The sequence below is a fragment of the Ammospiza caudacuta genome, chromosome 17 (assembly GCF_027887145.1).
Source record: "Ammospiza caudacuta isolate bAmmCau1 chromosome 17, bAmmCau1.pri, whole genome shotgun sequence".
In the NCBI taxonomy this organism is placed as follows: Eukaryota; Metazoa; Chordata; class Aves; order Passeriformes; family Passerellidae; genus Ammospiza; species Ammospiza caudacuta.
The window spans coordinates 7435897-7451628 of record NC_080609.1 but is presented as its reverse complement, the minus strand read 5'-3'; the positions used below and the strand labels follow the sequence as shown (position 1 = coordinate 7451628).

General features: G+C 38.1%; 1 protein-coding gene across 5 annotated transcripts in view; it reads right to left on the bottom strand.

The window, feature by feature from the left end:
• The window catches only part of CLEC16A (C-type lectin domain containing 16A), a 58106-nt gene that overhangs the window by 13437 nt on the left and 28937 nt on the right, over positions 1 to 15732 (bottom strand). For 3 of the 5 annotated variants that reach the window (XM_058815784.1, XM_058815781.1, XM_058815783.1), the window contains 6 exons: positions 15148 to 15198; positions 14300 to 14428; positions 10669 to 10789; positions 6269 to 6420; positions 5377 to 5581; positions 4507 to 4674 (listed from right to left, as the gene is read on the bottom strand). In XM_058815784.1, coding sequence (XP_058671767.1) covers positions 4507 to 4674; positions 5377 to 5581; positions 6269 to 6420; positions 10669 to 10789; positions 14300 to 14428; positions 15148 to 15198 — 826 coding nt within the window. The remainder of the gene's footprint in view (positions 1 to 4506; positions 4675 to 5376; positions 5582 to 6268; positions 6421 to 10668; positions 10790 to 14299; positions 14429 to 15147; positions 15199 to 15732) is intronic. The other 2 variants (XR_009275429.1, XM_058815782.1) reach the window with 2 other exon arrangements.

The window sequence follows — 15732 nt, the reverse complement described above, 5'->3', positions numbered from 1 at the left end:
CTCCCTCTCTCCCATGGGAAAGTGCTAATGCAGAAGTTTTTTTGGCAGTCCTGTGAAGTACTGAAAGCAGCCACAATGTGGACTACAAAACACCTAACAATACTCTAGTTGCTACCTTCACTGAACAGTCAACACTGAAAGGGAAAGTATCTGACAATCAGGTAAGACTGAAAACACACCACACAGTTCTTTATCCTTTTATACAGGGAATCTCCCTTGGCAGTGAATGGATGATTCACTCAGAGAATCTTCTATATAGGGAAGGTGCTGGTGCCATACAGGATGCAACCACTCAAAACTCAGCTTAAATGGACATGTTACAAGAAGCTCTGAAAGCTTTGAAATGTAGATATACCAAGTCAGGAAAATGCTGTTAGCAGCAACACACTGACAGGCTGTGCTACAAGTGAAAACAACAGTGATGAAAGCACAGAAGAAAGCTCACAAACATCTGTCCTGTTAATAATCTGACTTGATCTGTAATCCCACCTCCTACATTCTACCTCCCACGCTTACCCAAGAATTAGACTCAAAACCACTTGCAGAAACACAATGCCACCTGAATTGCTGTAGCACTGCAGCACAGCTTTAGATAGGTATCTAAATGTAATTTTTACCAAGTTAAATTACATTCATTATGTTCAAGATGAACACCACTTGAAAGAACTAAATCACTACCAAGGCAGGAGAGATGTCTTTCAGTGAAAAACAAAATATTTGGTAAGGAACTAATTGTCCTACAAATGTAAATAAATCCATGCATTTTATTTCAGAAACCAAAAGTGACTGATCTACAATCACCTAGGTAAGTTAAACTGAGTTTACACAGCGACACCTGACAGTCTGCAAAAAGTTAACCACAAACTGAACCACCTCAAATGTGAAAGACTTCCACATGTATCACTGGCCATGAGTGCTATAGTTTTTAATCACAGAAAATGTACATTAGATTTTTCATACACAGTTTGTATGAAAAGTTTGTATGTTTTGAAATATCAGTTAGGACGGGGTAACAAGGAATAACCAACCAGTGGACTTGTGACCACAGAAGTGAGGCAAAGCCAACTGTTAAGGTGAATGAAATTAAGAACAGCTCCTAAAGCCACTGCTACAGAAGAGCTTACATCAAGGTATTTCACTTCCCTTACAGGGCTGGTAAAAGCTGTACCTGTGGATAAAGCATTCTATATCCACAAAGTTTGCACTTCAAGGGAGAAGAAACCTTCCACCCTCAGCAGAACAGCAGAAATAAGTAGACAAGGTCTCCCATGACTGTCATAGGGAAAACTGGTCTGATTTAGCAGGATTGCCAGCCCAAAGCTTCTGCAAAACAGCACTCATGGATTCATGTCCTTACATAGGAGCATTTGCTTCAAAATGACCTCAACATATTTTCTCTCCCCAAACAACTGCAAAGGAAGAATTTTAAATGTGCTAATGGAAGCTAATTTAGATAGGAAGGAAAGGTAAGCCTGAATAATTCAAAATACTGTAACTGGGAAACTACTGACCAAGGAAAAAACCTCTAATCAGGAAACTCCTATAGGAAATACCTGCAAAGAAAATGTGAGCAGAATTAATCCTAGCTACAGGAAGCAAAATAACAGTGAGGAAGTTAATGATGACAGGAATGTTAGTTCATATTACACAAAGGGTTCCAAACCTATGGATGATTTTTTTTCCTTCAGACTTTAAAATGAAGATGGTTATAACTTGCTTGCCATGCTAATGTTAACAAGCTTTCCTCCTACTTTTTTCCTCTCAAAACCTTATTATCATCTACTGAGATATTAACAATGGATAAAATAGTAAGAGAAATCTATTGATTTTTGAATCTTTTGCTTTTCAAAATAAATTTACTTAGTAGGTAAGCAACCACACTTGTTAAAATATTTAGATGTACCTTTTGCTGGAAATCGTTAACATTTCCCTTAAGACAGGCGGGGTATATAAATCTCAGAATAGAGCTGATACTTGAAACTAATTCTTGAGTTTGCTTGAAGAGGAAGTCATTATTTATTTACGTTCAATGGAAGACATCTGTTCACAGGGCCCCTACCAAATCTGCTGGTTTCTTTAAAAACAGTGTTCTTTATTTACATAGATTGCTTCAGAAGTACAATATGTTCATACATAGCTAATAGATGAGATGGTGAAGAGTCCAGCCAGCTACACTATCCCTAAAATGCTCTAACATTCTAGCAAAGGTCAGAAACTTTAAAGAGACCTTGGAATATACTCATAGCCATGACTTCATGGTAATAAAATTGATAAGTGAGGGATTTTGCTTACGTTGTTCTCTACTGAGAACTGTCCAGTCCAGCAGAAGATCACAGCATGTCCCTGCACTTTTCACAGGGGGATGTTCTGAAGCATGCTCTGTGACATTCTCATCACCCTTCACTTGTCCTGCACAAAATCCAGTTTCAAGCTATAACAATGCTCACCCTCTTTCCCCCAGACACCAAGATTTTAACTTTGCACTGTGGAACAATGAAGGAAAATGAAGCCCAGTTTGACAACAATAAGGGAACACAGAAGTTAACTGCAGGCTCTCTAGTGACATATGCAGAGCTTTATGTAGGCACCATGAGAGAAACTGAACCAGACAACTGCAATGAGTGTTCTTGAAAATTCTAAATTCATTGACAATAGGAATTAGGGAACTGAATAGCTGTATCAAAGTTCACAGAGTGAAACTTGCAGGAGGAATGAAAACATTGATATGAGTGTTAATTTCTTAAAAACCATGCTGGATTGTACAGCACTGACAGCCAACATGGTCCTAACAAAAGTAGTAATTAGTCTTCTAAAAATGTTGCCATAAAAACAGCTCTGCTTTAAATCTACAAAGGACATCACCAAGGGAAAGCATAATTTGAGTATTAAAAGTACAACCAAATTAACTGACTGTGCGAGCTCTGCAGAACTCAAACACCAGTTGGAGCTGTAACAGTTAAGAAATGCATACATGAAGCCAGTAATTTAATTGCAACTTGTTCAGTAATTTTTTCAAAGCCACAAAATTATCTTCTTGAAGTAAAAATCATTGCAAGCCTGATTAAGGGATAAGCACACACAGATTCCTATAAAAATCACTAGGAACAAGGAAAGCTTATTCATTCCTCAGCAAAGATAAGATAACAAACCCATATTTGATACTGGTTTTGTAATCAGATGTAAACACAGGATATTAATCAATTTTTATTTTATTACTACCTGTCATAAAATGCATTTCAATGATGCTGTATTTGATATACTTCCAGTTGCCTGCCTCATTTCTTATGCTTTGTATCAAATAAAAGCTTTAAAATACTTTTCCCTCTGGATCTGCAAGTGGAACTCTACATTTCCTGGATTCAAATAAAGGATGTCATTGCTTGAACAAACGACTATGTTGCATCATCCCCAGTATTCCCCTTCGAATTAGCAGATGAAGTCATTTGTTAGGAACACAAAAGCACTCTTAGAGAAAGCTGAAACAGTAACACTGGACTCTTTACAACCACACCTTTTCCATGGAAGTCTGGTCAAATAAGGAAAACACTCCCCTCACACATCATACACTGGTCTTTGACGCACTGACTGGCAATACCCATGGTTTTATAATTTCTGTTCCCCAGTCAGGACTCAGGTAACTGAGCTCCAATTCTAAAGCAGTAAAACATCTGCGTTCTAAGTAATCTGAACTGTGTGCATTTGAATTCTGAATCACATTTAAAGAGAAATGCTGAGTTCTGTGAAATGACTGACAGTAAGAGGTAATGAAATCTTTTGTATAATACAGCACAATTAAGTACTTTCAAGCAGTATGAGATATCCCTTTAAAATGACTCAACCCAAAAGGAATATAGTCATCTGGAAAAGAATTTCTGCAGAGAAGTCAATTTGTGAAACAGACAATAAAGAGGAAAAAAAAAGCAAAGAGCTCATTGATTTAGAATCATTCCTTTAATCCCAGTTCCAAGCTAATGTAGCCGTGGCCCTTTTCTGTCTTGCTCACTCTGAGGGAAATGTGGCAGTGCACAACATTCCAGCTGTTTCCACAATCCAGCATGAAGACATCAATAAACGAATTAAAGGAGGAAATACACACAACTGACTGGGACTGCTCATAGAATCTAAATGGGAGGTGCTGGGCTGCAGCTCCAGAGCTGTGTCCAAAACCTGTAACTTCAGCTGAAGGCTGAACAGGAAGATCTGGATGTGTTACATAAATACTGAGTATGCAAAGCATGATTTAAACTAACTTGATTTGTAAGGAAGGCAAGGTATTAAGACATCTGGGGAAACTGCCATGGAAGTATTGCTCACAACGCACCCACAATACACACCCAGGTATTATTTGTTTCTCTCAGAGTAAATTTTGCCATAAGCCTCATCCTGGAGTTGTGTGCTCAGGAACACACCACAATAAGCTTTTCACTGCTTGTACAAGTTACAGTACAGTTTTTGCAGACAGAAATCACAAAGCAAAACCTGCTTGTTAATGAATGCTAATCTTACCTGGGACTTTGTCAACAGATGCAAAGACAGAGCGCTGCACTGTGGGGTCACTGCTCCCACGCCGGGACTGGTCATAGAATCTAAATGGGAGGTGCTGGGCTGCAGCTCCAGAGCTGTGTCCAAAACCCATAACTTCAGTTGAAGGCTGAACAGGAAGATCCAGGAGAGCTATGTTTAATCACAATTGATAGTTTTTGTTACTCAAATACATAAAAGGAAAAAGAGGTGACAAGAAAATTGATAGTTTTCTCAGGACCTAAGACTAAACCAGATTTTAACATAACTTGCTTTCATTTACCTCTTAATTATGGTTACAAATGCAGTGACAAACTAAAGAGTCAGTGCTTCTGGCAACCTTTTCTACATTGCTGTCTACACCACATTCACACCAGGGAAACCTCAAAATTTCAGCGGAAAAGAAAAAACCCCAGGATTACAGGAAGTCCCTTTCACTAAAAAACCATAGGAGTTATTAACAATAAAAAAAACCTTTTGCTTTTCCCTGCAGAAATAAAGTAATTCATTAGTTAAAACAGAACACTGCAGAAAGCCATTTAAAGAGACAATCAGCTTTAAGATGGAAAATAAATGCCTTTGCATTCATTCAATCTAAAATTTTTAATATCAAGTACTAATATCCTCAAACTTGCTTTTATGCCTTGCTTCATGTAAAAACAATTAAAGTGTCACATATCCACTTTATAAATTCTAAGTTAAATACGGAAGTAAATCTATTCCTTGGAAACTCAGTCCTGTTTTAGAGTCTTCTGTAGCTCACCACTCCTCAGTGTGCCTCAGCCTGACATTACAGAGTGTTTTGCCATGCCAGCCCAGTGCTGTCTCCCAGAGCCATTGCAGGACACCACCCACCTGCTATCCTCTGCATTTTGGTGCGCCGCGCCTGGATGCGGCCCTTGGCCAGGCGCTGCTTGGCGATGATGCAGCGAATGTGATCGGCAAAGATGAACGTGGCCTGCAGGATGGGGAAGGGCTTCGAGTGAGGGCTGGAGGCAGGCTTGTGGATTATGATGTTCAGGGCTCTGCTGTCATCCTCTACTCCGGTCACCTGCATATCCTAAAGAGAAGCAGAAGGCAAATAGTTACAATAAGCTTTTCTAAACTACAGATTAAATATTAACATTGAAAGAAAGTATTATGAGAATGTTTCCTTAAAGCTCTTACTAAGACAGTTTCCATGTTAAAAAAACCAGCAATATAAAACCAAACCAGACTCTGCAAGTTGTACAACTTGGACTTACTTCTTCAGAAATTAGTATTCATAGAGATTGAGTATTTGAGCACAGCAAATTTTCAGGAAATACAAACAGCAACAGTTAAGGCAATAAAGGGACAAATGAGAAAAAATTCCTTAGATAAGCACACATCATTTCAAAATTACAACCTGTCACCTTCTCCACCTGTGTAGGAAAATCAGAACTCTAAGTGAGTTCATTAACTACTTGAGTAAAGTGCTTGGAACACAATCCTAACCAGATGTGACTTCAGTCTTCAAATGAGCATAGCCCATCAGATGTTAAGGAAGTTACCCCATCTGCAATTGTGTCTCTGGTTACCTACGTAAACTTCTTCAGAAATTCAGAATTGTTTTAAAAGGCAGGAAGCAGAAAAAAGACCAAAGAAACAAGGAAGCATGCTACAGAGCTTAAATATATAAGCTAATACTGGTATTACTATTTATCCAACATAAAATGTAGATTTTCAGCTCAGAAAAGCTGGCCACCCAAACTACAACTTCCCTTACCTGCAGAAGGCCTGCAAACTTAACTACTCCCCATCCAAGTCTGGCAACATCTGGTTCAACCAAACTCATCTGGTAAATATCCACAGCCAGGAATCTTTGAACTTGGCCCCCATCCTTTGTTACGACTGTACAAGCAATCAGATCACTGTTATCTAAAGGAAGGAAGGAAGGGAAAAGGTTACATAACACTGAAGTTGAGGATTCTGGGGTGTGGGTATTCTACATAACAGAAAACATTAACATATAAAAATATAACAAACTTGATAACACATGGTTAAAGCTTCTGTTCACATTTTTAATAGATATTTTAACTTTCCTATCACAGTTACATAGAAAGGGCAGGAGAGATTTTAACAACAGTGGTTCAGACATACAAGTTAAATATAAGATGGGTACTATATACACCTTGCTTACTCCTATCACCTTCACTACCTTTCAGAAAAGAGCTCCTTTCATCTCAGGGGTAAAACTGCAACATTCTTATTTCTCTCACTAGGTGAAGTCTCAACTTGTTAACAACCACAGCCAGACCCAACACCACTGCAGGCCATGGCTTCTACCTTGTTATAAACTTTGTCTCCTGACACAAGCTACTTTTCTACAGGTCTGAAACCTATGCTGGCTCTTGGACTCACTTCAATTTCAAGATTATTTGGACTCTCCAGATAAATTGTAGCAGTATTTTGACAATGTTTGATATTTCATTGACTTATATTGAACAAACAGATTCTTACTCCAGAAACCCCTCCAACAAACCCCAAAATACATTCTCCACCATTTCCTCACTGCCCCGTTCCAGTTCAAACCCATTATTAATGAAAAGGGACTAAATCACCCTGTTCACACCAGCTGAAATCTACCAAGCAGCCCTTAAACTGGCAGTGCAACCCCTAGCAGAGCTCTGCTAACTCTACTAAGAGCTGCTTTTTCCTTTGCTTCATACTGATACTTTCATTCATATATTTGATGCACACAGGTCTTTTCCTCTCTCTCATCTAGTACAACTTACAGCAAGTAAAATATTGTGAAGGCTATACAAATCAGTAGAACTTATTTACTCATCCAGACATCTAAACAAGCATTTAACACCACTTTTCACACTAGAAACATCTGCAGGATAAACTACAAGTGGATGTGTACAGCTCTTCACAGTGGCAGGTCACATAACCATAGACAACAGCCATGAATTATGGTCAGGAGGTGGAAGAAATTCTTTTGTGCAGCTGATTACCCAGAGATGATGTGGAATTTACATCACCAAAGGTTTTCAGGCTTCAAAAATCAAACCAACTTCCTCTTCCCCACAAAAAACCCCCCACAATACAAGTGAGAGATCCTTTCCAACTAACATTTCTGTGAATCTACCAATTACCCTTTACCAGCAGGACCCATTCAAAATTCATTGGGTGGTAGGAAAGAAAGGCATGAAATACAGAACCCTAACACAATTAAGAGGATAATTAATGCTAATCAGTGTGAATCTACTGTCAGCTTTTGAAATTCGAGAAAACAAGTTTAATCAATAAATGCAATACATACAGGACATGATTCAGTTAACATGAGAATTGATTGCATTAACCTTCTCACAGCCCTGGAAGACTCAAAAAATCCATAAAGGATTGGCAAATATTACTGTAAGAACCTGTAGAGGATTTATTCCTGTTTAAAGAAGGAGCTCAGACACCAGGCAGAACTGGATATTTCTTATTTTGGTATGCTTCATTTCTTGCCTCTTTTATTCTTTAACCAAATGAATCCATCAACAGTTATTTCAGTTGACTTGAATTCCTGCTCTTCTCAAGACAAAGTGCTTGGATTGGGACTCCTTCAAACAGGAGATGTCAGGCTGATGACTCTTTTGGGAGATTCTCAACTAACAGGCCACAACACCAAATAGAGTTGTGGAGTTCTCAAATACTAGTTTTTGACCAGTATTTACAAAGTTTTTAGTGCAACAGTAAGCAGGTTAAAATACTTGCTATACAAATTCAACTGCCCAAGTACAAAAATGCACTACTTCAGGAACTCAAAGGGCAGAATGCCTTCTAGAACAGAAAGTTTTTATTTCAAACCTGACAACATCTTGAAGTAAAGCATTACTGTAAAAGTCTTTAAAAGAAACAGAAAGGAAAGTTACTCATTTATTAGGCAACTGTTACAGGAATCCTTTGAGCCTATACAACTGAATGTAGTTCATTTATACATGACTGTTTCTAGTTCACAGCTGCTGAAGAGTCAAACTGTCATCCTTGATGACAAAAACAGAAGAGAAAGTGTGGTTAAACACATTTTCAGTGAACTGCTATAAGAATACTTACAGCTATGCTATGAAACAGCTAGAGATACCCAACCACTTTCAGATGAAAATATCAAGCCCAGTAAACTTCAGTACTATTCAAATTTGGTCTGATTACAGTGAACCACAGGCTGAATGGCTTCCTGGTGTGGCACTGCTGCAGAGAACTGGAGTGCCTCTTCTGAGATTAACAGCAATGGCTAATTTCTCCTCATGCAAAACGAGGTTTGTAACCAGTCTGGATGCTACACCTTCATTACTTGGATCCAAAATTTCTGTGAACTTTCTCCAAGAAAAACCCAAATTTTGGGAAATACAGCCAAGGAAGGAGAGTTCATAGACCTCAGCTGCTTGCAGTGCTGAAGATGTAAATTCAGGGAAAATAGTTGTCTGTGTTTATAAAAATATTTGCCTGAAAAGACTATATTGTAAGAAATGTTCATGAATATAACAGCTACTCAATATGGTCTAAATGCACCTGATCTGCCTTGGGGCTTGATCTTTAATGATTTTATAATTTCCAGCCATCCCAATTCCAGAAATTATCTGCAGACATTAAAAGCTCTTACAGAAAACTTTCAGCCCTTTGTATGCACAGCTGGCAGCCCAAGATAAGCATTAGGCTGAAGATAGTGAATGCAGCACCTCCCACTTCACAGGAAGAACTCTTCCCAACAGCAGGCACCCTTCTGGGATGATATCCAGCTTTACTAAGCAAGAAACCAACCAGTCATGGATCCACCTTGTTCCCATGAAGTACATTTAGTTCATGTTAGAGAAGGTGTCCCTGCTTATACATCTGCACCACATTCTGGGTTACTCTCTTTGCCACAAATATGACAAACTGTCCTGGACACCTTTTTTAGCTGATCCTGCTTTGAGCAGGGGGGTTAGACTGGATGATCTACTGAAGTTCCTTACAACCTCAATTATTCTATCATAAACTCTTCTGAAGTCTTTTTAAAAAAATGTTGACTGTGATGGCCTTTTAGAGCCTGCTCACTCTGTCTGCCAAATATGCAAAGAAACTTAACTATAATGTTACTTTTTTTTCTGTTTCAGCAAAGAAATAACAGCTTTAAATGTATCCTCATTTACCTCTTGGCCATGGCATTTAAAACATTAAACAGAATGCTGTTACCACCTGAAACCAAGCACTGAGGCTGTTAATTTGAGCTGTCAGTGACTTCACACAGTGAGCTGCTAAACAAGACTGAAAACACCTCCAGCCTCACAGGCAGTCTAAGTGAGACAATTATCACAAAATATGTAATTGCTTCAAAACTACTGACAGTAGAAAAACACTGCAAAGTAACAGTTGCTATAATTCTGATGACAGCATATCCAGCAGTATGGAATGAACCTTTTGTGGAATTACCTGACTCTCTGTTCATACATTTATATATATTCATACATACTGGTGACAACCTTGTAACTACACCTAAAGGTTCACATTTAACATATGTGCATCAAAATATTAAATATGGTTCTTTACAACAAACTTGAATCTCCCTCATCAAGCTCACATAAAACATGATCATTACATTCAGGAAAAAGGAAAAAATAGAGCTATTTTGATACAGTTCTGTGAGATTTTTCCAAATCAAAACAGTAGCTGAAACCATTACTGGATCATCTTAACCTCTACTCCCCTCTTAAAAGGATTTGTATACAAACAAGCATAAACACTGAAGGCATCTTAATGTTCCCAAGAATTTTAAAAGCCTTGTATTAATAGAGATTGAGGAAAATTTGTCAAATCAACAACACCTCCAAAGTGGTATTTAAAAAAGACACACAAATGTAATTTTTTGGGTCATGCTTTGCCCACTGCACAGTCTCCTGCCAAGGTATGGCACCTATGCAATCCTGTGCATCCTGTGTGCGTTGTGTGATATTCTCCTTGATATCCTCCTGTCTCTCTTGTTTGGGCAAAGACTCCAACTGCAAAATACATTTTTATGCCACAACACAGTGGAATATCAACACTGTACTACTTCAATTCAGGTAGTTTCAGTAAGAACAGCAGTAACAAGCAGTTTAGGAGAAAAAAGAGTCAGTAATTTTTGTATCAGACTATTTAGGAAATTGAGGGGCTACTTACTCAAATCCAGAACATCATCTGCCTTTATCAGATCTCCCTCCCTTGTGAGTGGTAACTGAGTTTCCAGCTCACCTTGCAAGTGCAGGGACAGTGAACGGAGCATAAAGAAAACTCTGATTGCCTTGAGAAATTAAAGAAAAGATTATCAGAATATTTTTACACCCAATACTACATATTTTAACAGAATCTTACAAACAAATATTGGCTTTTACAATTCCCAAGTTTGCTGTCCTGTAGTAAATATTTTTAATACATTTAAAATTGAAATTAAAATTGTAATACCTTTTACATTGGAAAAGTAGAATGTAATTTCCAACTTAGTTAAAAAGAAGACATGAAAGAAGCTGAAACCTGCCATTTATTTTCAGTGAAGTAGAAGCAGCAGAGCCTTTCTATCACTGGCACACTTACACAGACTGTGACTGACAGGGAAACAATTACAGGAGCTGTTTATGCAAAAACAATCCTGGAATATTTTTATTTAATCATTATTTAAGACTGATTGTATTTGCAATACTTCTATGCTATAGACACCTACACAACCAACCTTCAGAGACTCTCACATTTGGAACTTAGAACAGTAATAACTTTTCTGGCCAAATCTAGCTAATATGTCTACAAGTTAAGACAGAAACAGAGGGGATTTCTGCATTTTAATTTACAGTTCTCACTAAAACTAGCCACATGTAACTTTCTCAGAGCACTTAATTTATATTCTCAGAAGGTTTTCATCAGGGCAAAGCATTCTGAAAGCTGTAACAGCTTTCAGAATGTAAGAAACTTTCAACAGCTGCTCTGTGAAATGAATATGCTAGTTTTGATTTACAAATTCATGACATATGGTATGCAAAGACCCAAAGTGTCAAAGAACAATCATTTTATTAGCCACATTTTGAAAGGCCCCATTTATAATCCTCTTTCCCTACAAGAACTGCATTTTCAGTACAGCAAATGAAAAATCATTTTTTATTACTTCTGGTGTTCTGCTTTTTAAGAGTTTGCTACACAGTAATTCTGTGGTGTACTGTAAATTAACTGCTGCTTTACAGTAACAGCATTGAATTCATGAACAGCTGCAGTGCCCAGAAACTCCCAGATTGCAGGAAGTACTAGGAAAAACAAATCTAAAGTGCTTTAAGGGAAAACTCTTCACTCTGTTTTTAAAATCAACAGAACAGTGGCTCCTGTGAAGTAGAACTGTGAGTGTTTGAGCTCTCTACTGGCAGTGCTTCCAGGAATTTCTGACACAACAGGGATGAAGAGAGGGAACCCATGTATCAGGTTCTTCCATGAAATGACCCCAAGGCAATGGCTTTGAGATGCAGCTGAAATTTAACAGGGTAATCTCATTATGTGGAGCAAAGGACACCAAGGGTATCTAACAAAAATATGATGATAATACTATTTAATTCATGAGAACAGAGTCACTTTAGAATCTGAGATGACCACTCCCATTTAGGGAGTGCACTCTAATGTATTGTGGATTTACTGAAATTATACAGGATTACTATAAAGCAGTTTTCCTACCAAGTCCTTCAAGAAGAATTCACAGTACTTGGTTTAATATTTGCCAAATTCAGTCAAGAAGAGGAAAATCTTGCCATTTTTGGTAACCCAAAAGTTAAACCCAACAAGGATTTTGTTTGGATTTTTTTTTTAATTTGGAGTGCAACCATCACTCAGCTTTCACTATCTGCCCCCTCAAACCTCTTCCTCCTAGACTGCATTAATTTGTATCACATTTATTTCCTATAAAACGAATGACACTCATCTCCAAACATGCAATCACATTTAGTGCAGAATGAAGTACAGGAGTAGAAAATAAAATCAGAACTTTAGCCTTTGCAAAAAAAAATAAAATGAACAATGGAAACTGTGCTGTGCTTCCTACAATACTGACAGCCCACAGTTGGTTATCAATATACTGTGCCTAATCTATTTTATCAGATCTCAACAAAACAATAGAAAAGTTCTGTGGCCTAGAATTTTTTTGGCTGACTTTTAGTTTTTTGGTTAACTTGGAATAAATATGGATTTCTATCTACATTAAAGTATTATGCAACTATGATCCTGATTTACTCATCTATATACAAGTTCTATGTGCAAAGACATCAATTTGCAGGGAAGCCTACCACTATCTTATTACATTCCCAAGAAAGTGTTCTTAGTAATTCAAAAACTTCTCACAAAGTGAGATTTTTGAGGGCTTCTCCTAAAGTTGTTAAAGAGAAGAAGAGCTGCCACTTACAGGGACTTTCCATAGCAAGGAAGTAAGATCCTAACAGTTAAGAACTCATAATATAATCAAAGTTCACTTGCTAGTGAAGTAAAACTTGAGAACTTTTTTGAATCGTGTCAGAGCATGTTCAGAATCAAATCTTTTTGCATTTGAAACCATCCTTAGAACCTCATCAGGTTGAGTGGCAGCAGCAATGTCACAAGGGATACCTGAGTCCAGCATTTTGCCATGGCAGGTCAGCCAGGGCAAGGCAGCAGCACAGGAAACGAGGAAATATCAAACCCTGAGTGCAGTGTGACTGGGGAAGGAGCACCAACAAGGAATCATTCTGGGAATTCTTGCTCATGATGGAGATCCTTTCATCCCAAAGGCTCAACAGGAATATTTGTATTGATTTTTTTATTTCCACCAACAGAAGTTAAGCTATTCCTTATTTAGCATATGAAAATCCTGGAACAGTCATTTCCCACTAATGTGCATTTCTAAGTATCTTTCTGTTAAATGCCTCAGAGAATTTCAGGAAGCATTTCTGCTTTCTAAGAATAATACTTTTCAAAATAATTCACTGTATTGTATCCGACAACTTGCTGTGATAACAAAAGCTGTGTGGCTTATAAGCAATGAAAATGAACCTTCTCAGAAGATTGCTGGAAGTATGTTACTGCACAAAATCATCATTTGGGAAGTGCTGTTCTCTAAGTTTCTTTGCATTTATATAATTGTATTATCTAAGTATATTCAAGTACTCTTGAAGGAAAAAAATACCTCTTAGATTTACTGACACTGCAAGGCTTCTGGGACACAGCCAGATAAGGGCTAAGAACCGATTAACCAGGAATGGAAATGAGGATGTTGTCATTCAGGCCAGTATCACCTCTATGGATTGTGTCAGTCACAAAAATACTTTGCTGGTTCTCTCTTCATTTTCAAATCTCTATCACAAATTACCTTGCCAAGATGAGCTCCCAAGTAAAATTAAATTTTTTGCCATGTCTAGAAATATGAGTGATACTAAGCCAGTCAGTCTTCCATGGAGATTCTTACTACAGGAATATAATTGAGACAGCAGATCACAAAAGAAACTGACAATATATTGAGTGTCATCAAAATGCCTTTGTATGTAGCTTTCTGTATGGTCTGAAAATTTAAACCCCAGTGCAAGAACATGTTGCATTGACGAGACACAAGAAATCAGAGAAAAAGCTTCTCCACTGGGGCAGGCAATTGTTATATATGCTCTACACAGATCTGTCTTCAGCAAGTTTTATGATTTTATGGATGAACCTTCCAATTAAGCAGTTTTCTAAGAAAAGTATTTGTACTCCTAGAATTGCTCAATGATTTTGGCATCACTTTGTCATAAGCAGATGGAAGGAAAACAGTTTTACTCACTCGTCGTGTTCTTTCTACATCTCCACAAGGCAACCTCTTCACAAAGTCAATCCCGGTCAGAGGAGTCCCCGTTGGGGGCAGCAAGATGGAGGCATCCATCATCAAGTATTCTACATTCATAGGTTTCATCTACAGAAATATTTCAGCACTGGTTAGTATACAGAACAAAAAGCATTTGTCTCTAGTTTCAAATATAACTCATTGTTGTGTATTTTAAAATTCTGAGAATTTTTAATACTGTGTCTCATTTAAGGGCCTTACATGCAATCTTTCATTTAACTCCATGCAACCTCTCATTGTTCCCAGACACACTGCCAAAGTTTTCATACAAATAAAACACAGGAAAAACTCCAGAAGATTACAGAAAAGGTATTTGCAAATACTAAAAACCAAATTCTGCCAGGTTTGATTTCAAGTTTTGACTTAAATTTGTTGTTACTTCAATCACAAGGAAGTTTCTCATAACTTTTTCTCTCCAAACAGAACTTTCTCAGAAGAGAGAACATGCTGAGCTTCAGACAGATATAGGAAGATTTTCATATTGTTTAGGGAAAAATAATAAGTCCAGTGTCCCATTTAGGGACACTGAATGCAGGCTGAAGCAATTTTTTTTATACTTGATTTTATAAGTAATGGAATTTTATCAAATAAAGAGCTGTGAAGTTTCACGTAAACAATTTATGTAAGTACAGACATAACTTCTCAGAGACAAAAACACCACTGACATTTTGTTATCCTACTCCCAGTAATCGGTACCCCAGTGTGCTCAGTAGCTATCAGCACTTTTTCTTATCCCTGTGCTGTATCTGGGTTTGAGGATTTGCCAGGGCAGAAGAGATCTCACTTACTGTCATAGTCCTGTATTCATCTTCAAACATATCCAGAAAGATTTCTTCTCCCTTCCAAAAGAAAGAACATGGACATACCATGAGCCTTGCTGTTTGGGGCTCTATCAGGTTTGCTCTGTACAGTGTCTGTGAAGGGAGGCCAGGGCTGCAGGGCACTGCTGAGCCCTTCAGCAGCACTGCTCACACCTCTGGGAAAACACACTTAGCAAAGGGGGAGATTTCTCTGCAGCCCCTGCAGGACCGTGGTGGAGCAGGTACCAACCCTGCAGCAGGCAGATGTGCTCTGAAGGAGCTGCAGTCTGCAGGAGCCACACTGGGGCAGGGGAAGGTGTGAGGAACAACAGACAGAAGCTGTTCTGGACTGACATCAAATCCCTAATTCCCACTGCCCCTGCACCACTCACAGGAGGAGAAGGTTGAAGAGCCAGGAATGAAGCTGAGCCTGGGAAAAGAGAGAGCTCGGGGACAGTTTTAATTTGTCTTTGTTTCTCACTATCTAAATTTATTTTTCTTGGTAATAAATTAACTTCTGTGAAGTTGAGACTGTTTTGCCCAAGACTGTAATTGGCAAGTGACCTCCCTGTT